A 23,758-nucleotide genomic window follows, 5' to 3' on the forward strand; every position below is an offset into this window, starting at 1 on the left:
GTCTCTGTGGCATGCACAAGTAAATGCAGATAGCAGCCCCAAACTAGTTCGCTTTTTCAGATACTTGAAATTGTTCTTTCTGATAATAGGTTTTCCAGAGTGCAAGGTTGCTATAAATTTCAAACTGTTTTTCAAACTCAGTTTGTGGTGAGCTTTTATTTGTTATGTGGCATCTTATGCAAGCCCTTTTGAAAATTTAGATAAATGATCTCTATTGTCTTACTTGTCTTTTTAAAAAATTCCTCCATCTACTTCCGTCTTGGTAGTGTAGTTTACTACATGGATGTAAGGCTCAGATTTGTTTTCAATGAGCTAAAAAAGGCAATTTAAAAGAAAAATTATAAGACAACACAGACTTCCCTCTAACTGGTTTGAAAGGTCCTTTATAGTGAAGCATATTCCCTGTGCTAATTTGAACATTTGTTTCTCAGAACAGCCAAGTCACTGGCAAATTGACCCTTGATTTGAAGAAATAAAGATCACGTTTTTAAACATAATATGTGATTATTTTGCATGAATTTTATTATTGTTATGCACTGTGAATTCTGAATGACAGATTAGCATAGCAAATAAGACAATCTTTTAATTTTCAAGTATAATCTTTACTAATAATGTATTTAATTCAGATTTCTTAGTACCCAAAGAAAGATATGTATCTGCATGGCTGTTAACCATTAGGTTGGAAACTAGTGATGGAAAATCTGTTCCCTTTATTAGCTTTAAACATTCAAAAACTTAAGCAGAATTTGTTCTAACATGTTTTTAAAAAATTACAATTTTATACTCCATTAATAAGAGGAATCATTTGTGTTCTATTTTTGTGTGTTCTTTATAGACTTCATTACCTATCTAATATATCCTTACCTTTTCTATCTATAATTTTGCTGATTTGGGCAGCTCTGGGTCCTGATTCCTGCTCAAATGGCATAGAAGAGTAATTCTGGTATGTTAACACTCTTTACTGTTGAATCTCTTTGATTTTTGCCTATGTCAACTGTTGTGTTTTCTTTATGTGCATGAAAATTGTTGAGACGAATATTCAGGAAGTTTCGTTCTTACCCACCCCCAAGTATTTAAAGATCTGACAGCCTCCTGCAAATTTTTAATTATTTCAGTTTCTCTCTCTCTCTTCTGCCCTTTTCAAGTGCATCTCTTCAGTAAATCCCACCTCCTTATCTTTTGGTTCTCTTCATCTCCACTCTGAATCAAATAGATAACCTTGCTGTTGAAAACCATGCTGTCTTTTCATTGCCTGCATTTTTAATTGTTGGCATTTCCAAAATGCCGCTTTCTTCATCTGCTCCAATCGCTCATTCCTTCATGCAAAGCCTTTCGATATCTGTAAGCAGGATGAGGTTGCATTTCTCAAATCACTTCATTGCTTTGCTGTTCACTTGGACTACATACATTTCCCCTTTCCCTTATTGAACCATTAACTGAAAAAGTGGCTTTAGTCCCACTCCATTACAGCCTTCATATAGCTCCTTTGGCTGATACTTGCACTTGGAAATGCAGCTGTTGTGCTGGATTATGCAGCTTGGAGGTCAAAACATGGTTTCCAATCTTATGTTCAGCTACTTTTTGCCCACTTTCTTAAAAATGTGGAACAAGTTTTCCAATACTTTTCTCCACTTGACTGCTTGCTTAAAAGCAATTGTTTGCCACTACTTTTTCATATTAATTGGATCCTTTTAATCTAGAACTAAACTTCAGACCTACGTCATAACTATCAATAAAAGGAGTTGCACCTACTTCTACAATATCACTGCAAATTCCACTATGTCTTACTGACACGGAAACACTGTGTTTTTGACAACTGTATCCTCTAACTTTAATTATCTGTCCATACTTGAAGCCCTTCTTAAAATGTCATCTATTGCATTTGTGACTTGCTGTCCTTATTGACCCCTATGGACCCCACTACAACCACCCTAAATAGCTGCTCCTCCTGAACTTCCTCCTCTTCTTCCCCGCCATCCACCTTTTCTACCCTCCTCCTTTCCCTCTTCTTCTCCCCCTTCTCTCCCCTCCCCTTCTCCTCCCCTTCCCCTCTTCCCCTACCCCTTCTCCTCTTCCCCTCCCCTCCTCCTCCTCTTCCCTCCTCTCCCCTTTCCCTTCCCACTCCCCTTCCTCATCTTCCCCACCGTCTTCCTCTTCCCTATCTTCCCCACCGTCTTCCTCTTCCCTACCATCCACCTCTTCCGGTAAAGTCCAACTCCTCTTCCCGTACTGTCCACCTCCTCTTCCTTGCCCCTCCGCCCCACCTCCTCTCACCCTCCCTTCCCCTTCTCCCCGTTTCTCTTTCCCACACACACCATTCCCATCCTCCTTAAAGGTCCCTGCATTGTGTTCTATATTAAGGAGATATTCATGTTAGCACAATATTACAGCTGCAGCTATTTTAATTTTTAGCTGGTGCCTTAGTCTGTCTTAGAATGTCTGAAAGGTATTCTGTGTATGCTGCGCTTTTTGAACTTGATTGCCAAAAAGTGTGCCAGAGTCATCTTAAATATTCTGAGTCGAAATTGCACTTTCATTGAATTTAAAAAGCAGGTCCATTGAAGTTTGAAAAATAGTTCTTGTGAATTATTTTAACTTCATACCTTGTAAAAATGAAGGAGATGGAATCAATAAGTTTCATTTTAAAAAGGCTATGCTAGACATTAACCACTTTTTAAAATTGCTCATTGAGCTTACAGCATTTCTTCTCAAAAGTTGTATTGAACTTTATTTGTGAGTCATACACTTAAGACCAGTAATAGTATTTCAATGTCTGCACGGATAGCTATTCAAAATGGGAGGAATAAGAGCTCTTTATGTGGTTTTCAGTATTCCATAATTAAGGAATGCCAAGATTAGCCAAGGCGTGTTGAGAAACTCTTACTGGTCATACATAGTTATCAGACAGACAAATGTGATTGAACTCTGCTGGTCAGGCAGCATCTGTGGAAATAAATATAATAGTTGACATTTTGGGCCAATCAAGGCTGGAAAGAAGCTAAAATAAGAAGGTGGGGGAGGGGAAGGAGTGCAACCTAGCCAGGTGGGTGGGGAGAGGGAATGAAATAAAAAGCTGAGGGGTGATGGGAGGAAAGGGTAAAGGGCTGGAGAAGAAGGAACCTGATAGGAGAGGAGAGTGGGCCATGGGAGTAAGGGAAGGAAGAGGGGCACTGAGGGGAGGGGGAGTGATAAGCAGGTGAGTGGATGAGAAGGAGTGGAGGGGGAAGAAGAATGGGGAATTGGAGAAGAGGGAACAGGGAGGAGAAAAATTTACTGCAAGGTGGAGAAATTGATGTTCATGTCATCAGATTGGAGACTACCCAGACTAAATATGAGGTGGTGCTCCTCTTACCTGAGAGTGGCCTCATCGTGGCAGTAGAGGAGGCCATGAACGAACATGTCGAATGAGAATGGGAATTGGAATTAAAATGTTTGGCTAGTGGGAAATTTTGCTTTTTGCAGATAGAGCAAAGGTCCCCCTCAGTTCACATCTGGTCTTACCAATCTAGGGGAGGCCACATTGTGAGATCCAGACAGAGTAGATGGCCTCAACAGATTCACAGCTGTTGTGTTGCCTCACCTGGAGGGACTGTTTGGGGCACTGAATGGAGGTGAGGAAGATGGTGAATGGGCAGATGAAGCACTCTTCTGCTTGAAGTGATAAGTGCAAGGAGGGAGAATAATGGGGAGGGATGAAAGGGAATCACAGAGGGAGTGATCCCTGTGGACAGCGGAGAGTTGAGGGGAGATAAAGATGTGTTTGGTGGTAGGGTCCTATTGAAGATAGGGGAAATTGCGGAGAAAAGGGTGCTGGATGTGGAGGCTCCTGGGCTGGTAGGTGAGGACAAGAGGAACTCTATTCCTGTTATTGCATTAGGAAGATGGAGTGAGGGTGGATGTTTGGGAATCGGAGGAGTTGCAAGTGAGGGCAGCATCAATGGTGGAGGAAGGGAAACCCTGTTATTTGAAACAGAGGGGCATCTCTGATGTCCAGTAAAGGAAAGCCTCATCCATGTGCTTTTGATCTCCTTAAACTTTTCAATTCCCAGGCCCTGATCACCTCATTTTCCTCATGGAAGGTCTTAAAGCTCTCTTCTTTCTCGACAACACACCTGACCAGTCCCCCTCCACCACTGTCCTCCTCTGTCTGGCAGAACTTGTTCTGGCACACAACAGGTTTTCTTTTGGCTTCTCACATTTCCTTCAAATTTAAGGTGTAGCCACACTGGCCGCAGCTACACCTGCCTTTTTGATCACTACATGGAATAGTTCATGTTCCAATCCTCCCCTGGTAGTGTTGCCCAACTGGTCTAGAGCTATACTGAGACTACATTGGTGGTGCTTCATGCACCCATCCTGAACTTGTAAATTTCATCAATTTTGTCTCCACCTTCCACCTTGCCCTTAAAATCACTTGGTCCACTTCTCTCCCCTTTATTGATCTCTTTGTCTCCATCTCTGGAGACAAGCTGACTGCCGATATCTTTTATAAACCTACCGTTGTCCACAGCTATCTTGACTGTACTACTTCTCACCCTGTCTTCTGTAAAAATGTCATTCCCTTTTCTCACTTCCTTCATCTCTACTGCACTTGTTCCTTCTTTCCATTTCAGGACATCAGAGATGTCCTCCTTCAAAGAATGGGGTTTCCCTTCTTTCACCATTGATGCTGCCTTCATCTATGTCTCCTCCATTTCCTGAACATCTGCCCTCACCTCATCTTCCCTCTGCCTGAACAGGGATAGAAGTGCTCTTGCTCTCACCTGTATACCACCCCATGAGCCTCTGCACCTAACACATCACTGGACATTTTCAATGGCATCCAACCACCAAATGCATCTTTTCCTCACCCCCAATTTCCACTTTCTGCTGGGATCGCTCTATCTATAATTCCCTTGTCCATTTTTCCCTCCCCTCTAATCTCCTTCCTGGCATTTATCCCTGCAAGTGGAAGAAATTCTACACCTGCCCATTCATTTCCTTCCGGGTGAAGCAACACTTCACCTGCAAATATTTTGGGGTCGCCTACTGTTTCTGATGCTCCCAGTGCAGCCTCCTGTACATTGGTGAGACCTGATGTAAATTTAGGGACTGCTTTGTCGAGCACATCGACTACATCCGCAAAAAGCAGGATTTCCCATTGGCTGCCTATTTTAATTTGTTCTGTAATCTCTCCCCCGTTTTTCTCTCCTTCAGTTTTCCACTCTGGCCCCCTCCTTACCTCTTCTCTTCACCTACCTATCACCTCCACCTGGTGCCCCACCTCCTTCCTTTTTCCCGTGATCCACTCTCCTCTCCTGTCAGATTCCTACTTCTCTAGCCCTTCATTTTTCCACCTATCACCTTCTAGCTTTTTACTTCATCTCCCCTCCCTCACCTACCTGGCTTCAGCTATCACCTTCTGGCTTATACTCCTTCCCCTCCTTCTACCTTTGTATTCATGCTTCTTCCCCCTTCCTTGAAGTTGTGATGAAGGGTCTTAGCTCAAAATGTCGACTGTATTTTCATTTCCATAGATACTGCCTGACCTACTGAGTTCCTCCAGCACTTTGTGTGTGTTGCTCAAGATTTCCAGCATCTGCAGAATCTCTTGTGTTTAAGTAAATGTGATTCTGTCCATGGGTCAAAGTATTTGTAAAAAATTATAATATAATTTAATTGATTTACTTAGGATTCCATTATGAGTTTCCAGGAAATCAGGAAACTGCAGTTCATTTGTAAATCAGTCAGTGAAAGGGAACTGCAAAACTTGATGTGCAATACTGATTAGTAAATGAGGGAGTAGGGCAGGCGGCTTATGGAGTTGGAAGTGGATTGGTTCTGGGAATGAGGTTGATGGTGATTCAGGTACAAATCAACTGGTTCCGGGTTTTATTTTTGTGACCTGCTCTGCAGTAGCAGTGTTTATAGAAATGGAATCTCATGGAAGACATATTACTTCATTATCGTCTATCTTGGGAATTCAGATGTTAATCAAAATTATTGCAAGAGATGGGTGTCCAGATGCAGATGATCTGGGACATATTTCCTTATGATAGAAAACGCTGCAAATAATCAGTAGGTCTGGTAAAAATAGTGTGAAGAAAAACAGATGTGCCCTTAGCGATTTCTGATTTCATTTTAGATATCTAGCATCTGCATTTTTTCATCCCTTCATGATAATATTATAAGTCCTCAAGAGTGTGGCTGGCAGATTTCTGTCATCGAAGTAAAATTAAGGTCCATATCCATTATTATTTAGACATCTATGGAAAATAATATTAAAAGTCGATGTTTTGTTTTAACCACAGTTATTATAGATTAACTTGTGCTCTGACTTGTGACTGCAATGTCCATTTAGCTGGACATGGGAGTGTCACTTGTGCCAGGCGACTGTCTACCATACTGCAAGGTCCATAAGTGCTTTTGCATTTATAACTCAATGCAAGAGAGTCAGAGAGTGCTTTCACAGCTGTAGCTCCTCGGTGAACTGATGCTGACAGGGTAGATGCCCAACATGGGAGGTCGATTGCTGCCTGTGTAATTGTGTCCAGTCTAGGGTAAGGGTGCTCATTATGGGTGCAGTGTAATTCTGTCATGCATGTTCAGTTGTATCCAATAGTTGATGCTTATGTAACTGCCTCATATAAAAATACCTGCTTGTTACTGTTTAAGTGCACAACACATGGGAAGGCTGCTGGTTTCTTCGCAGTGATGGGGCATGTGGACAAACTGGCTCCAGATTTAGCTTGGTGAAAGGAAGGTAATGGTGGATGGGTGTATTTTCTGACTGGAAGAGTGCAACAAAATGCAGTGATTGGTGCTTGAATGAAAATACAGACAGTCTTATTACCAAGTTTGCAGGTGTCACAAAAATTGGAGGAGCATAATATAAGGAAAAATAACAGTACAGTGGAGTATAAATCAGATGGAAATTTGGACAGATGAAATCTAATCCAGATAATACATTTTAGGAAGTCAAGTTCTGTTGGACATACAGATTAAATGTCATGGGCCTTAGCAGCATTGATGTACAAAGGTGGATGTGGATAGTGAAGAAAGCATTTAGTATGCTTGCATTCACTGGCCAAGGCATTAAGAGCTAAAACGTTGTGCTGCATCTTATCAGTTAGACTGCATTTGGAGTACTCTGTATAGTTTTGGTCGTCAGACTGAAAGAAGGATGTGGTAGCGAATGAGAGAATGCAGAAGAGATTCACCAGGATGTGGCCTGAAATGGAGGGTTTTACTTATAAAGAGAAATCAGAAAGGCAAGGTTTATTTTACTGGAACATAGGAGGCTAAGAGGTGAACTTGTAGAGGTATATGAAATTGAGGGTCATTAATAGGATAGATAGTCAGGGTCTTTTCCTAAAAAAAAAGGGGGTCTATAGCTAGAGGGCACAGGTTTATGGTGGGAGAACTTTAAAGAAGATCTGACACGCTGGGAGGTAGATACCTGAATAAAAAATGCCAGAGGAGGTGGTTCAAGCAGATATGATTACAATCTTTAAATGATACTTGGACGTGTACTCAGATAGGAAATGCATATGTGACTAATATTGGCAAAGGGAATTATAGAAACATAGAAAAGCGACAGCACAATACAGGCCCTATGGCCCACAAAGCTGTGCCAAACATTTCCTCACCTGAGAAATTAATCAGGGTTACCCATAGCCCCCTATTTTTCTGAGCTCCATATACCTGTCCAGGAGTCTCTTAAAAGACCCTATCGTATTCGCCTCCACCACCATTGCCGGCAGCCCATCCACGCGCTCAACACTCTCTGCGTAAAAAAAAAAAACCCCAGCAACTTAACCCTGATATCTCCTCTATACTGACTTCTAAGCACCTTAAAACTGTGCCCTCACGTGCTAGCCATTTCCGCCCTAGGAAAAAGCCTCTGACTATCCACACGATCAAAGCCTCTCATCATCTTATACACCTTCATCAGGTCACCTCTCATCTTCTGTCGCTCCAAGGAAAAAAGGCCTGAGTTTACTCAACCTATTCTCATAAGGCATGCTCCCCAATCCAGGCAACGTTCTTGTAAATCTCCTCTGCACCCTTCCTTTGGTTTCCACATCCTTCCTATAGCGAGGCGACCAGAACTGAGCACAATACTCCAAGTGGGGTCTGACCAGGGTCCTGTATAGCTGCAATATTACCTCTCTGCTCCTAAACTGAATCCCATGTTTGATGAAGGCCAATCACCGTATGCTTTCTTAACCACAGAGTTAACCTGTGCAGCAGCCTTGAGTGTCCTATGGACTCGGATCCCAAGATCCCTCTGTTTCTCCACACTACCAAGAGTCTTACCATTAATGCTATATTCTGCCATCATATTTGACCTACCAAAATGAACCACCTCACACTTACCTGGGTTGAACTCCATCTGCCACTTCTCAGCCCATTGTTGCATCCTACCAGTGTCCCGCTTTAACTTCTGACAGCCTTCCACACTATCCACAACACCTCCAACCTTTGTGTCATCAGCAGTCAATGTTAACGTGGTGGACAAAAAGGGCTCATTTATGTGTTATATGATTCTATGACAGGTCACAGTTCCCTAACGTAGATATGCTATTAATGTCTGCGTAAATATATCACAGCATAAGTGATCCATTGGAAGCAATGTATTTGTAACACAGTAAAATACTACAAGATTCAAATAGCACTTTAATAGTAATATCTCATATGAAGAGGGCTTGTATCCCAAGAAGTTGGGGCCACAGTTGCTTATGAAACTGCAATACAGAAGGACCAGTTGTAGTATTGAAAGTGTGCTCTGTTGGTAACTAACTGTAGTGACCTGTCAAGAAGACAAAATTAAGCGAAGATAATGAGTTTTTGAATTCTTGATATGTGATATACTATTCTGTATATTTACTTACTTTCAAATGATTTATGGTTCGAGTGGCATTTTTGATGGATGATTCTAACACTGTTCCCTCTAAGCTGCATGGGTGTGTAGCCTCACAGTAACTGAGATGCTCCCGTGCGTATAGCCTTTGTTGCTGTGCATCTGGAATTTTCTTTATATGATGTTAATATAATTGTGAAATACTCTAATTTATTATACACCTTGTTTATGAATATGATCTATAAATTTTCTAAATAATAAATGTACCACAACCTTTACTTTAAAACATTTTAGAGTTTCAATGTATTTATATTGTCAGTGTTTCAAGTTACAACACTGTTACAAATTGTAACAATAAACACAGAATGGAAGCTTATTGTTAATAAACCACCAGCCTGCTGAACACTGACGCTGTCCAGTCAAAGCATTTTATTTTTGTCATTGTGCCAGTCAGTTGTTTTGCCTGACATTGTTTACTTGTGTTGCAAGTTATGTGTGCTTGATGTGTGTATAACAAAAATAAATCATTTAAAATGCTGCATAGTTTATAGGCCATGTAAAAATTTCCTGCTTAGAGCAATGGTTGGTCCATGCAGCTGTAAAAAAAGTTAGAGGGAAAGTTGATTTATACTTCTAATTCTTGGGTTCTGATGTTGGTGAGAATTTTGAAGAGCCTTGCATCCTGAATCTTTATAATTAATTTTGAGATAACTTCACATTTCTGAGATCCTTATCTGACGATAATTTGTTTTGTTTGTGATCTCAATATAGTCACATCCATTGTTGCTTTGAATCAATGAAAGTTGGTTACAAAATCTGTAGAGAGTTCAGTCAGTTTTAGTAAATACTTTGAATTGCATTAAATCAATCTGATTTATGCTGTATTGATCAATCATTGCTTTTAAAGCAAAAAATGGCATGTAGGAGTAATCCACATATTTGCATCGATCAAATATGATTGGTGATCCGTGTTATTAGTTATTTGTTAGCTGACTTCTGTATTCAGAATTTAAGTTAACAAATGGGAAATTCTGCAAATACTGAAAGCTAATTTCCAGTTAGTGAATTTTTTGAGAACTGAGGTTTCTATAATTTTTTGTTGTATGTGAATTAAGATTGTTAATTGGGAAATTGCAATTACATTGTTGTGAAAAGATGCATCTTGTAGATTGGTCCTTACAGTAATGTCTGATAAAGCAATATTTGAGGGTTCATTAAAGCAGTTGCTGCATTTACAATGTATAATTCTAAATGGCATATGATATTTTGCTTTCTAACTAAAATACTTGTATGTAAACAGTCATTTAATTTTGACTCCTTATCTTTATGTTAAGTTGCAGTTGTTTTCAGTTTTCTCTCTAAAATTTGCAAATATTCCGATTACTGAGTATGATTTGCAACATTGTGCCAGTGCTTAATTGAAATGTGAATGCTCCACTCCCATCATTGCTATGCCTGTATTTAAAATGTGCATCATTCACGACATACCCAAACAACATTAGCTGACATTTTAAAATTCTGATGTATTAATAGATAATAATTCAACCTCTTTGCTACTTTATCCTTTATTTTGAGGTAATATACTTTAGGAAATCAAATTTTGCTAAAACATAGAGAATAAATGGAAGGGACCTTAGGTGAGTTGATGCACAGAGGGACTTTAGAGTGCAAGTCCATAGGTGAATAGAGTGGCAACATAGGTGAATAGAACCTAATGAAGGAAAGGGGATTAACATTGATAGGCATCACAGTTGACATGGACCTGATGGGCTGAAAGGCCTTCTTTCTGTGTTGCAACTTTGAGACATCCTTAGTTTTCTCTCATTCACTCATATTACAGGGGATGGTGCCTGTGGGGTTCCACAGTCCTGCTCAATTACTGTTACCTTTAACAGCTATCAGCAGAAGACTGTCATCAGGTATTTGGTCAAGAAATTATGTACCATCGAGTGATATATTTTTGTAATTGTTCATAACTTGAGCAACTTCATATCTGCCCCACTCTCACTCAACAAACTAGGGCTGCTAAACAAATTTCAAAAAATATAAAAATTTAAAATTATGATTCTGATTAATTGGCATTTTTAACAGCATTATGAATAGTCTTTTTGAATTATTTTTGAATTAGTCTTTTTGAAGCATTATGAATTTCTTTTGAATAGTCCAGTGGAAGTACTCTGACTCTAAAACTTCAAATGGCATAATGTAATATTGTTAACGAGTGCAAATACCTCTGTTGGTTTGCCCCTATCCCTGAAATGTCCTTCAACTTGAAATCATTGCTCTCCTTTCTTTCTAGCATCTTCCACTTCTGGGTTTCCTTTCCCAATACCACATTAAGGATGGATCCTGGCAGTGTTGTAAATTTAGAATAAATCCAATTTCCAGCAATCTTTTTAGTGCAGCCAGTTACTCAGAGTAGCACTGCATTGAGCCACAGACTAGCACATGGCATGTGGATCAGACTGAGTCCAGCTTTTTAGTCTTGTGGTCTGATCCTGGCTTTGGACCTTCACTGCATATCCTCTTACCTCTGCACATGAGTCTATCTTTCCCAGCTGCTCTTTGCTCCTCTCTTTTTTTTCACCTCTTCTCCATTGCTTCCATCACTTTGTGCTCCTGCTTTCTCTCCTCTCCAACTTCATTCTGCTATTCTCCCTCTTCCTCAATTTCCTTTTCTAGAGTTAGGAGAGTTGGTAAGGGCTTCTGAAGAAACTTTTGAGTAGGCAGGAGTTGGGGGCAACATGGTAAAGTTGAGATATGTAGAAAGTATTTCACAAGGTTCTTTTTTAAAGCTCTGACTTTTGTTTTCTTTTAAGAGCACAATCAGATATTAATTTGTCATTAATTGAGCATGTTACATAAATCTACTGACAGTCCTACCATAACCATAGTTCAATACTTATTAAATATTAGTTTGTAAAATTACTTAAATTTTCTCATTTCTTGAATTCTTTAGAATCAGAATCAGATGTATTATCACTGTCATATGATGTGATATTTGTTGATGATTTGTGGCAGCAGTCTAGTGCAAAGAGAAAATTGCTGTCAATAATAAAAATTAATACATTGTGCACAGATAAATAGAATAACAAGGTCATGTTTTTTAACTGATCAGAAATCTGACAGTGGAGGGGAAAGAGCAGTTTCTGGATCATTAGGTGTAGGTTTTTAGGTTTCCGTACCTCCTCCAAGATTGTAGTAACAAGAAGAGGGTATGTTCTGATTGTTATGGGCCCTCGACGATGGATTCTGCATTTAGTGAGTGAGGGCTGTGTCCATAATCGAGCTGGTTAAGTCTACCCCTTGCTGTGTCATGCATTGGATCTTCAGTACCAGGCTGTGATGCAACCATTCAGAATGTTCTTCACAATATATTTATTGTTGCAAGAGTCTTTGGTGACAAAACAAATTTCCTCAAACTCCTGGCAAAGTAGAACTGCTGGTTTGCCCTCTTTGTGATCGTATCAATGTGTTGGCCCCAGGAGAGGTTCTCCGAGGTGTTGAGACCCAGGAACTTAAAGGTGCTCACTCTTTCATCAATGAGCACTGGTGTGAGTTCTCCTGACTTCACCTTCCTGAAGTCCGCAATCAAATCTTTGATCTTGCCGATGATGAGCGCAAAGCCATTGTTGGGACCCATTTAACCAGCTGATTTGTCATGACATCTAAGGTTCAGTGTCACCATCTGAGATTGTTTATCTGTAGCTCACATTAAACCTGCTTTTAAATGCATTAACCTGAAGATGAGGAAGCATTTGAGCTATGGGTATAAATTACATGGCATAATCTTACAATCAGTCAATATGCCTCAGCATTGTTGGGATTGTGTTTAAACCGTTCATTTCGATAATGTTTCTTGAGGATATTTCCATGTGTGAATTTAATGATTAAAGCATGATGTTTTACTTTTAGGATGCTAGATGTTAGAAATGAAAGCAAAGATTGGTGGCTCGGGTTGGCTTGTTTACCGAGCCTGGAGGTTAGGTCACAGACGCAATTCGTCACCAGTCAAAGTGACATCATCACTATGAAACTGAGTGTTTTTTTTTGCCGAGTGCTTGTGTTTATATTGGTCCGACTCATTCTGATTGGTTGTCTGTCGTGCTGGCTGTTAGTCTTTGCTGGGTCCCAGCCAGCCAGGTAGCTGAGTGACCTCCGCTGGCCTGTATCCCTGTTTATTCATCGTTGTGAGAGTGATCTTCCGTGTCTCACCCCTGGCCCTGATCCTGTAGATGAATAGGGTCATAAATTGCGTCCAGTTCAATGTGCTTGTTATAGAGCTTTCTGTTGAGAACCATGCTTCTAAGAATTCTCTTGATTTCTTGTTTTGCGCTACTGCCAGAATTTTTGTAGTTTCCCAGATGAACTTGTGTCCTTCTTGGTCTTCATGTTCTGAGATGTGTGATAGAGGATCTTGACTTATGGCTATCTGATGTTTGTGGAATCTCATGGATAGCTTTCTCCCCATCTGTCCTGCATAGCATTTGGAACAGTCTCCACATTGGATTTGGTGTATTCTCCACGTGGTTCCATGTGGACTGTTGGATCTTTGATTCTCAAGACGAGCATTCTGACGGTTGTATTGGGTTTGTGTGTTACCGTTATTCCGTGTGGTTGGAGCAGTCTTGCCCTCATTTTGAAAATATTCCTGATTTATGGTAGGGTTAACTGCTTTCTTGTCTATTTTTTCGGAGTTAAAAGGTTGTCTCTCCAGATGAGACATCTGATGAAGGCTATCTGAAATGACGGCAAGACTGCTCTGTCCACATGGAATAATGGTAACACACAAACCCAGCATAACCATCAGAACGCTCATCCCGAGACGTAAATATCCACCAGTCCATGTGGAGAAAACAAACGTAATGTACCAAATCCAAACACTATATATAGGACAGACAGGGAGAAAACTATCCACAAGACTTCATGAACATCAGCCAGTTATAAGAAGACATGATCCTCTGTCACAACTCCTGGGAAGCTACAAAAATCCTGGCAGTAGCACAAAACAAGAAATCAAGAGAATTCTTCAAACTTGCTTCTCAATGGAAGACTATTAACAAGCACATTGAACTGGACATAATTTACGAACCTATGTGTCTGTGGGATCAGGGCTGAGGCGTAAGCCACGGACACCCGACGGACCAGTGCTCACAAAGACCGATAACCAGGGATACGGGCCAGTGAAGATCACTCAGCTGTCCGGTTGTCGGGGACCCAGTGAAGATTAGCAGCCAATGTGACAGCTAACCAATCAGAACAATGAGTCGAACAAATATAAACATTAAGTATTTGGCAGAAACAACACTCATTTGTACACTGATGATGTCACCTTGACTGGTAACAAAAGGTTTGCAACCTAACCTCCAGGCTGAGCGAACAACCCTACAAACATGCTAGATGTTAATGTGAAGGGACATTGCTTTCAAGAAAACATGCAGAGGACAGTAGCATGTCATGCCATTTATATATGATGAAATGGCAAGTAGCTCTTCCTCACCCCAGATACAAAATATATCTAACTGACCCACTGGATCACTGAATGTGAAACAGTCTCTTGACTGAACTATATCCATTTGAAATGTGAGATGTTTTATTGTTGTGTATTTTTCTGCAGGAACTTCGGACTCTACCGAGAGCCTGAAAAGCCAGAGCACCAACAGTTCATCTCAGCCTCTTCTTGCTGCCTCTAGTTCTGCTCTTATAGAGGATGAGAGCCAGGTTCGTTGAGCATTCGACTTAGTCACAGGATGACCAATTGCATGTGCCATGTAAGATCTGCTGTCCCTGTATCAGTTTTGTCTTCATGACACACTTAGTTGTCTTACTTTATAATAGTTCGCCATGCTTTATGGTGTCCTAATTTATCATTTGCACCATGTATTTTTAACATCCACATGACTTAAACTTGCTTTCCTCTTTTACACTTTCCATAATTGGCAGTTTGACTAACCTATTCCTCACAGTGGTCAGACTGTTCCTTTGTAATGGTTCATGTTCTGTAATACGTAATACAATATCATAAACCACAATTGCTGATTAGGTAATTCATATTTTACTCCAAATAACTACATAGAAAACCAAGGCAGCTCATTGCTCTTGCTCAGATTTTCTCGTTTAAGGAAGTACAATTAAAACTTTTTGCAATTAAATTTCTCACTTAAAGTGCAGCGCTGAAGAACAACATGTAAAGCATTTATTTATTGCTTCATTTAATATAGATTGAATCCATTTTGGATTTTTCCATTACAATAAATAACCATTGATAATGCATGATTTGAAAAAAATTACATCTTTCTTTCTCCTAAAAAAAAGTATAGTTTGTCCTAAAGTTTGTACTTTGGACGGTATACTATTGCCTGTGCAGAATGTTTTATTCCTTGTATAGGTACCTTTTTTAAAAACTTTTTATCTTTCCAAATACTGAAATATTAGAATTTACTCTCAAGTAAAGTGAACTGTCTTAGTGTGATTAATTCTGGACACTGAACAATATTATAGAATGAGGTAGAATAGAGGATCATTGCTGCAGGCCATTGGAAATGTGTACAGATGATTATTTTCCACTACCACCTAAAATAAGACACTTTCTCAAGTAATATACTTTCTTCTGACCACCTTAACCTTTAAGTACGTTAAAGTTATTGAATATAATCTGCAGTAGAATTTTAATGTATAGTCTGTGATATCTTGTAGTCTGTCTGTCTTTGTGGTGTCTACCTCATTAACTCATACATTGGAACGTCTGTCTGAAGGAAATATAACCCACAATTTTCCAGTGTAGTAAACCTTAACTATCATAGGGGATAGGTTCCAGAAAAGGATGCAAATCTCAAAAACCATTTCATAAAGTCAGCGCTGCTTTGTACTTTTATTGTGGCCATAGCGACAGGAGGCTTGTGGTGTAGAAGTTGATCCGCTGGCTTATTACAATTTCATATCAGACTGAAAAGGGTAATAGAAACACAGGGAATCTCAACAGCAAGGTATCTGACACAGAACTAATCCAAGGATTGCAATTAAAGAAAAAGTGATGCAAAGTTAAAGATGGCACTTGTTCCACCGGAGTTTAAACACACTCTCGTCTGATCCACAGAGAGCTTGAGAGTTGCTTAAAGAAGCTTTTATTACCTTAGGCAGTACCTCAAAAAATACTAAAAGTTCTAATTAAAATATCCAAGCATAAATGACACAGTTAGTAAAGATATAGATTTCTTTTGCATGCAGGAGAGTTATCGGGATATTTATTGTAATTGGTGACTGTTCTAATATTTAAGAAGTGGGTCTAGAATGCGTAATTCCTAGTACATTATTATACAACTCAGATGGAACAGTGCGAAATCTGTCTGGTCAGCTCCTTTTAACCAGATTGGAGAAAGTGGATATTAAGATATTAGATATAGTTGATGGTGGATGCTGCTTCATCTAGTTTTACTGTGATATAGCAGCCTAACCTGGAATGCTGCACCATTGGGTTACAACTATAAATTTACAAAACCAAGTAAATTAGATCCGCAGATTAGTTTGCAGTATTTTAACCTGGTCTAAACTGCAGTATGCCATTGCCTGGATTCTCTATTATTCCCAAGCCATCTAATTCCATTAGATCTTATTTTAATAAACCCCCCCAGCACTAAAGATTCAAAGTACCTTTATTATCAAAAAGTGTATGCAGTATACAACCCTGTCTTCCCCACCGCCAGTCATGAAACCAAGAAAACCATGCAACCTGTTCAAAGAAAAACATCAACCCACCCCCCCATACAAAAAAAATGCACAAATGGCAACCAAAAAAAGAGTGAAAAACACAAAATATAAAACACAAAATTGAAATAGTCCAGGCATATTCAGTTCAGCTCAGTGTTTGTTAACTGCAAGCTGCCCTGATTAAAAATTGTATATTAACTTCAGACTGCATTTGACCTATTTGCTTAAACTTTTCATTATGTTTGCATACAATTTGCTGATGTTTTATGCTGGTACTGCTGAATGTTGGATTGGTTCCTAAAGTACTTTCATGTCAATTGTTGAATTTTAATCTAATCTCGCCAAAAGGTACTAGCTCTTTTGCATCCCGTTTTGTTCCATTTTCATCGCTGTTCACTTGGTTCTCCATCATAATTTTACTCATAATTACTGATGTAGAAGTAAATGATAAAAATATGCAGGTAAATTAGAGCACAGATAAATACATACTTTAAATGGTTTAATATAATTCTTTACCCAGTATGCACTACAGATTAAATATGCTGTTTCTAACTATGCTCATGATCTCTTCTCAACTCCATTCAGCTCTTTTTAAAAAGCATAGTAAATGATTAAGGTTTATATATGCCAAGCAAGATGTGTGATGAAACCTTTTGCTGTATTCACTTTCTTCTTTAAAATTTGAATTTTGGTCTCATTGAGACGAGGTGAATCAAGACTATAGAGGTGAGGTTAATACAGCATATTTATTCAGCTCCATCTGCTGACATTGTATCCTTATTCTGTGCCTTGTACCCGATCTTATGATGTAAGTCACTGTAATTAAATCTTGTCATTTGATCTGGTAATAATGATTCAGCAAAATCTTGAATTTCAAACTGTTTTGGAAGAAAATAGTAATTTTCTATATACTGTAGTATAAATAAATGCTTAGTTGAATGTATTGTGAAATGGCATGGAAAGCATACATGAACAGCATAGAGTGGGTTATCTTGCAGAATCATATTGATCTAATTTTGTCCATTGTAGATTTTTAATATCTAGTCACTTATTTCCATAGTGCTTCATTGCTGCATTTACTACAGAATGGATCTAGTGCATAATTTTAAAAGATTGAAGAAATTCACTGTAATTTCATATGAATGTGATTTTACATTTGTTTGTAGGATACTGTATTGTAATAAAATGTTGCAACATTAAAGGTTTTTGATTTTTTACTCTGCATCAAGAAATATAAATGCAGTTCTCGTTAAAATGGTACACTTTTACACTGGTACACTTTTACACAGAGTACTTCTGTAGTTAGTAAAAAATTGTGTTCTTTTCAATCAAGGTAGTACACAATATGATCAAATAATAGCTAGGATAGTGTATAAAAGTCTTTTTTGCTAAGAAAAACATAACAGGATAATATTACTGATTAAATGTTTAAACTAATTTACTCTGATTTCCCTAGTCTAATTTCACAGTCATGTAATGTTGTAATCTACAGTAGGAGATTCAGTTGCATTTGTGTTATTGGAATTGCATAATTAAAAGTTAAGTCACAAACCAAAGTTTTAAATGTAATAATTTTTAAGTATGAAACACTGAGGTTAGCTGAACTGCTTTATGATGTCACATTATGTTGCTGTGACATCGGCACGTTTATTCTGACATAATCAGAGATAGCTTCACAATAGAATGTGAGATGCCAAATATGAACAGCTACTTTTATTATACATGGACGAGAAGATTTTTCCTCAATTAATTTTCAGATTAAATCCCAAGTGTATTTTTGGTTTATACACCACAGTCCATAATTAAGCATTGGCCAAGTATCTGATACTGTCTCTCATAACATCCTGCTGCTGATCACTCGTAACTGAACAAGGAAAAGTAATCTGAAAAGGGAAAGAAGGTAATCTTGTGCTTTATTGCTTTGTTTTGTACAGTTTAATAATTTGTATTTTATATCTTGGCATGCTTCTGCCATGAATACATTTTTCTTGAATGTCTGTGTAGAATTGCTCAGGGTTATTTCACAAAATTAAAGTTGCAGCTCTCACAGCTGTTATTTCCCCATGGGGATGAATAAAGTATCTATCTATCTAAACTACTTTTAGGCGTATATAGAAGATTCTACATTGCTTCAAGAATAATGCAGACTGAAGGTCTCCATAGTTCTATCGTGAAATAAAGAAAAACGTTTCCAAGTGGAGACTTGTATATTGAAACACATTCTGTGCTGATTTGTGCTTAATGTAAGTAGCTGGTAAGCAATCAGGACAAAGTTTGCTCTGTGCTTTATTTTAACTGGCTTGCCAAAGCTACATTGGCTGATACTTCAGTGCAGTGTGGTGACTGTTCTTGTGCTAGAAAACAAAACTTTAAATGGACTTATTTACAGTTCACATTAAAAGTGGAAGGTTTAATTTTCAATATTCATTTGTTTGGGTTATAATGATGGTATCTGCATCCAATATAAGGTATATAAATGTATCTCTAAATACTGTTAAATGTGTTCAGTAATTATACCAGGAAATAATTTTTAAGAGAAGACCTTATTTAGGAAAATAATACTCTGAGAAGAGTATGTTGCCTCATATTATTAATATGTTTTACGTGCTTGATGGAAACGAGACATTGAATCGATGGTTCCAAAGCCTTCCACCCCTGAGAGTTTTACCTTGTGTCTGAATTTGTTGTCAACTAATAAAGATAAACAGATTTTCATCATTGGTCAATGCCTCCATCATAGTAGTTTGCACCTTCCAGGTGGCAAAGAGTGAACTTACTAGACTTTTGAGTTGAATGATACTTTTGTATTTGGTCTCAACAGCACAAGGATATTGAGATTGATTTGCAATTTTAAAGGAAGGGCTGATTTACGGAGAATATAACTTGGAATATTCTTTGTACATCAGACTTCCAGTTTCAGCAAAATTCATATTTTGCTTCAGATTGTACTTTATAGCATTTATTTTTACTAGGTTTTTCTTTTGTAATATAATAAGGCTGCATGATGGTGACCTCATAATGGCTGATTATTGAATAATGAGTGAAATGATAAAAACCATTAGCGTTATAAAGGCGAACGAGAGAAAATGTGCAGACGCCGGAAACCTGGGTTTTGGCCTGAAACGTCGACTGTACTCTTTTCCATAGATGCTGCCCTAATAAACAACTAATTGTCTTAAGAATGAAGAGAAATTATTTGGTTCAAATGATCCAGAATTAACATATTTATGAGCACCTCAATATAATGCATTGAATACAAATTGAAACAAAATGTGGATATTTGTGCTAGGAAACAATGGGTTTCTATTTAAGTTCAACTAGAGAAGCTGGAGTTGTTAAAACCATAAGACATAGGAGCAGAATTAGACTATTTGGCCCATTGAGTCTGCTCGGCCATTCAATCATGGCTGATACTCTTTTTTCCCCCTCAGCCCCATTTCCTGGCCTGCTCCCTGTTACCTTTGATGCCACGTCCAATTAAGAACCTATCAATCTTTGCCTTAAACACACCCAATGATCTGGCCTCCACAGCTGCTTATGACAACAAATTCCACAAATTCACCACCCTCTGGCTAAAGAAATTTCTCTGCATCTCTGTTTTGAATGGACACCCCTCTATCCTGAGGCTGTACCCTCTTGTCCTAGACTCTTCCACCATGGGATGATACTGTCTCCCTGAAGCAGAAAATGTAGAGACATTTGATAAAGATGTGTGCAATTGCAGTGACTTGATGGAATATAGAAGAGAAGCTTTTTCTACTGGCAGGAGGTTAGTAACTAGTTGTCACAGATATAAATGAGACAGAGGAGCTAAGACTTATTTTTCACAGCAGTGATCCGGAATATACACCAACATGGTCACTGAAAACAAATTCAATGATAACTTGACAAAAGGAATTAGATAAGTACTTAAAAAAAGAGCAGAAAAGTGGTACTAATTAGTAAGCACTTCTAACGTGACCATTAGAGTCAGAGAAAATACAGCATGGAGACAGGCCCTTTGACCCAATGAGTCTATGCTTACCATGATGCCCTACCCCACTAGTCTTAATTTCCCAGGATCTGCTCATATCCCTCAAATCTCTGCTCCTCCATGCACTTATCCAAGTTCTATTTAAGTGATACTATTGTACCTGCCTCATCCACTTCCTCTGGCAGCACAATCCACATCTTCCCTGTTCTCCACATGGAAAACGTTGTCCCACAGGTCTCTCTTAATCTTTCCCCCTCTCATTCTAAACCTATTCCCTCTCCCTTCTTGCTTTAGACCCCCCCCCCCCCCCCACCAGCTGTCCTATCCATGTTTCTCATAATATTAAACATTTCCACAAGATTGATCCTCATTCTCCTTTGCCTAACCTGGCCAACTTCTCCCTATAGCTCTCTTGCCCTGACAAATTCATTGTAAATGCTTTCTTCCCCCCTTTTCAGTTCAGCCACTGACCATGTGACCATGTGACCAAATCTGTAAAAGTACTCTAAAGACAGCTGCAGCATAATGCCCCAGTTCCTATACTCAGTGCCCTGATTGATGAAGGTTGGTGTGTTAAATGCCTTTTTTGTCACACTCTCATCAATGAAGCTGCTTTCAACAATCTGTACACATGCAATTTACTCCTAAGTTGCTCTATTCCGTTACACTCTTTTGTGCCCAACCATTTGTAAGTCTTAGTTTGACTTTCCAAAATTTGTAATCCGTTTCAAAATCTATTTGCCACTCCTCAGCCCATTCCCCAACTGACCAATATCCTTCTGTATCTAGGATAACCTTCTTCACTGTCAAAAACAGCTAATTTTGTCATCTGTAAAGTTACTGATCAAGCCTTGTGTATTTACAGCCACGTCATTTATATAAATGACAAGGGTCACAACACTGACCCCAGTGGCACACTACAAGTCACCGGCCTCCATTTCAAGAAACAACTACCACCCCGTTTCCTATCTCCAAGCAGTTTAGAATTCATCTCAATTAGCTGTCCCTGGATTCTATGGGACCTAATCTTCTAGACCAGCCTACTATATGGACCTTGGAAAAAGTCTTTATTAAAGTCCAAGTAGACAAGATCTTCTGCCCTACTCCCATCTACGTTTTTTGTTACCTCTATATAAAAAAATCATTAAAAGGTTCATCAAGCTTGACTTTCTGTGCAGAAAGCCATGCTGACTCTTAATCAGGCTTTGTCTATGCAAATGCTGGTAGATCCTGTTCCTCAGAATTCCCTCCAGTAACTTGCCTACAACTGCTATCAGATTGACAGCCAGCAGTTCACTGGCTTGTCCTTGCTGCCCTTAAACAATGGAATAATAGTAACTATCTTTTGGGCTTTGGGAGCTTCACCAGTGGCTAATGATGACTCAAATATCTTTTCAAAGGCCTCTGCAATTTCTTCTTTAGCCTCTCACAAAGTCAGAGGATGTACATTGTCAGGCCCTGGGGATTTATGTACCTTAATGTGGTATAAAGATTCAAATAACCCCTCCCTGGAAATATGAATGTCCTCTGATGTGTCCCTTAGCTTTTCAGCAGCCATGGTTTTCTCATTAAACAACAAAGAGAAATATTCATTAACAATCCATGTAGCTCAAAACATAAGCAGCCATGTGACTCTAAGTGCACTCTCCTTAGCTATTCTTTTCATAAAACTATAAAACCTCTTAGCATTTTCCTTAATTTTACCTGCCAGATCCAGCTCATACCCTCTCTTTGCCCTCCTGATTTCCTTCTCAAGAGTAATCAGTCTATATAGTCATCAAGGGATTCACTCGATCCTGAGCTGCTTAACCCACTTCCTTTTTCTTGATCAAAGCATTTCCCTCTATCTCTGATCAGCCAGGATTCCTTAAACTTGCCACATTTACTCTTTACCCAGACAGGATCAGGCTGCTCTGGACTCTTACTATCACACTCTTAAAAGCCTCCCACTGCTATTATTTCTTTTCTTTTAAACAAGCTCATCCAATCGACCTCTCAGGTCCCACCTAATCCCTGCATCCCCCATTAGTCCTGCTCCAGTTTAGGACTCTAACCTTTGGAGCTGTCCTATCCTTTTCCATTACTAGAATAAAACTAGTGTGTTCCTTGACAAGGCATTTGATAAGGTACCCCATGCAAGGCTTATTGAGAAAGTAAGAAGGCATAGTATCCAAGGGGACATTGCTAGGATGTAAAAATGGGCTGAGAGGTGACAGATGGAGTTTAGCCCAGATAAGTGTGAGGTGGTTCGTTTTGGTAGGTCAAATATGATGGCAGAATATAGCATTAATGGTAAGACTCTTGGCAGTGTGGAGGATCAGAGGGATCTTGGGGTCCAAGTCCATAGGACACTCAAAGCTGCTATGCAGGTTGACTCTGTGGTTAAGAAGGCATATGGTAATTGGCCTTCATCAATCGTAGGATTGAGTTTAAGAGCCGAGAGGTAATGTTGCAGCAATATAGGACCCTGGTCAGACCCCACTTGGAGTACTGTGCTCAGTTCTGGTTGTCTCACTACAGGAAGGACGTGGAAACCATAGAAAGGGTGTAGAGGAGATTTATAAGGATGTTGCCTCGATTGGGGAGCATGCCTTATGAGAATAGGTTGAATGAACTTGGCCTTTTCTCCTTGGAGCAATGGAGGATGAGAGGTGACCTGATAGAGGTGTTCAAGATAATGAGAGGCATTGATCATGTGGTTAGTCAAAGGCTTTTCTGCAGGGCTGAAGTAGCTAGCACGAGAGGGCATAGTTTTAAGGTGCTTGGAAGTAGGTACAGAGGAGATGTCAGGGGTAAGTTTTTTTAAATGCAGGGAGTGGTGAGCGCATGGAATGGGCTACTGGTGGCGGCGGTGGTGGAGGTGGCAACGATAGGGTCTTTTAAGAGACTCCTGGATGGCTACATAGAGATTAGGAAAATAGAGGACTATGGGTCAAGCCTTGGTAGTTCTAAGGTTGGGACATGTTCGGCACCGCTTTGTGGGCTGAAAGGCCTGTATTGTGCTGTAGGTTTACTATGTTTCTACTTCAGTTATTTGCTCTGTCTTGCTACTAGGAGGTCTAGTATTGCACCTGCATAATTAGTGCCCTCTGTATATACACTCAAGACACTTTACTGGACACATTTTACAAATTTCACTCTATCTAAGCCCTTAACACTTGGTGGCCCAATCAATGCAAAAGAAATTAAAGTACAACCCTATTATTTATACCATTTTGAGCAATTTCTCTCCATGT

General features: G+C 39.2%; 1 protein-coding gene across 8 annotated transcripts in view; it reads left to right on the forward strand.

The window, feature by feature from the left end:
- The window catches only part of LOC140735579 (E3 ubiquitin-protein ligase MGRN1-like), a 151,342-nt gene extending 133,592 nt beyond the window's left edge, over positions 1 to 17,750 (forward strand). For 6 of the 8 annotated variants that reach the window (XM_073060785.1, XM_073060783.1, XM_073060788.1 and 3 more), the window contains one exon: positions 14,460 to 17,750. In XM_073060785.1, the coding sequence (XP_072916886.1) occupies positions 14,460 to 14,572 (113 nt within the window). In that variant the 3' untranslated portion in view covers positions 14,573 to 17,750. Of the gene's footprint in view, positions 1 to 897; positions 944 to 14,459 lie in introns of all 8 variants that reach the window. The other 2 variants (XM_073060787.1, XM_073060789.1) reach the window with 1 other exon arrangement.
- The last annotated feature ends 6,008 nt before the right edge of the window (positions 17,751 to 23,758 follow it).

Source organism: Hemitrygon akajei, chromosome 11 (genome assembly GCF_048418815.1).
Source record: "Hemitrygon akajei chromosome 11, sHemAka1.3, whole genome shotgun sequence".
Lineage (NCBI taxonomy): Eukaryota > Metazoa > Chordata > Chondrichthyes > Myliobatiformes > Dasyatidae > Hemitrygon > Hemitrygon akajei.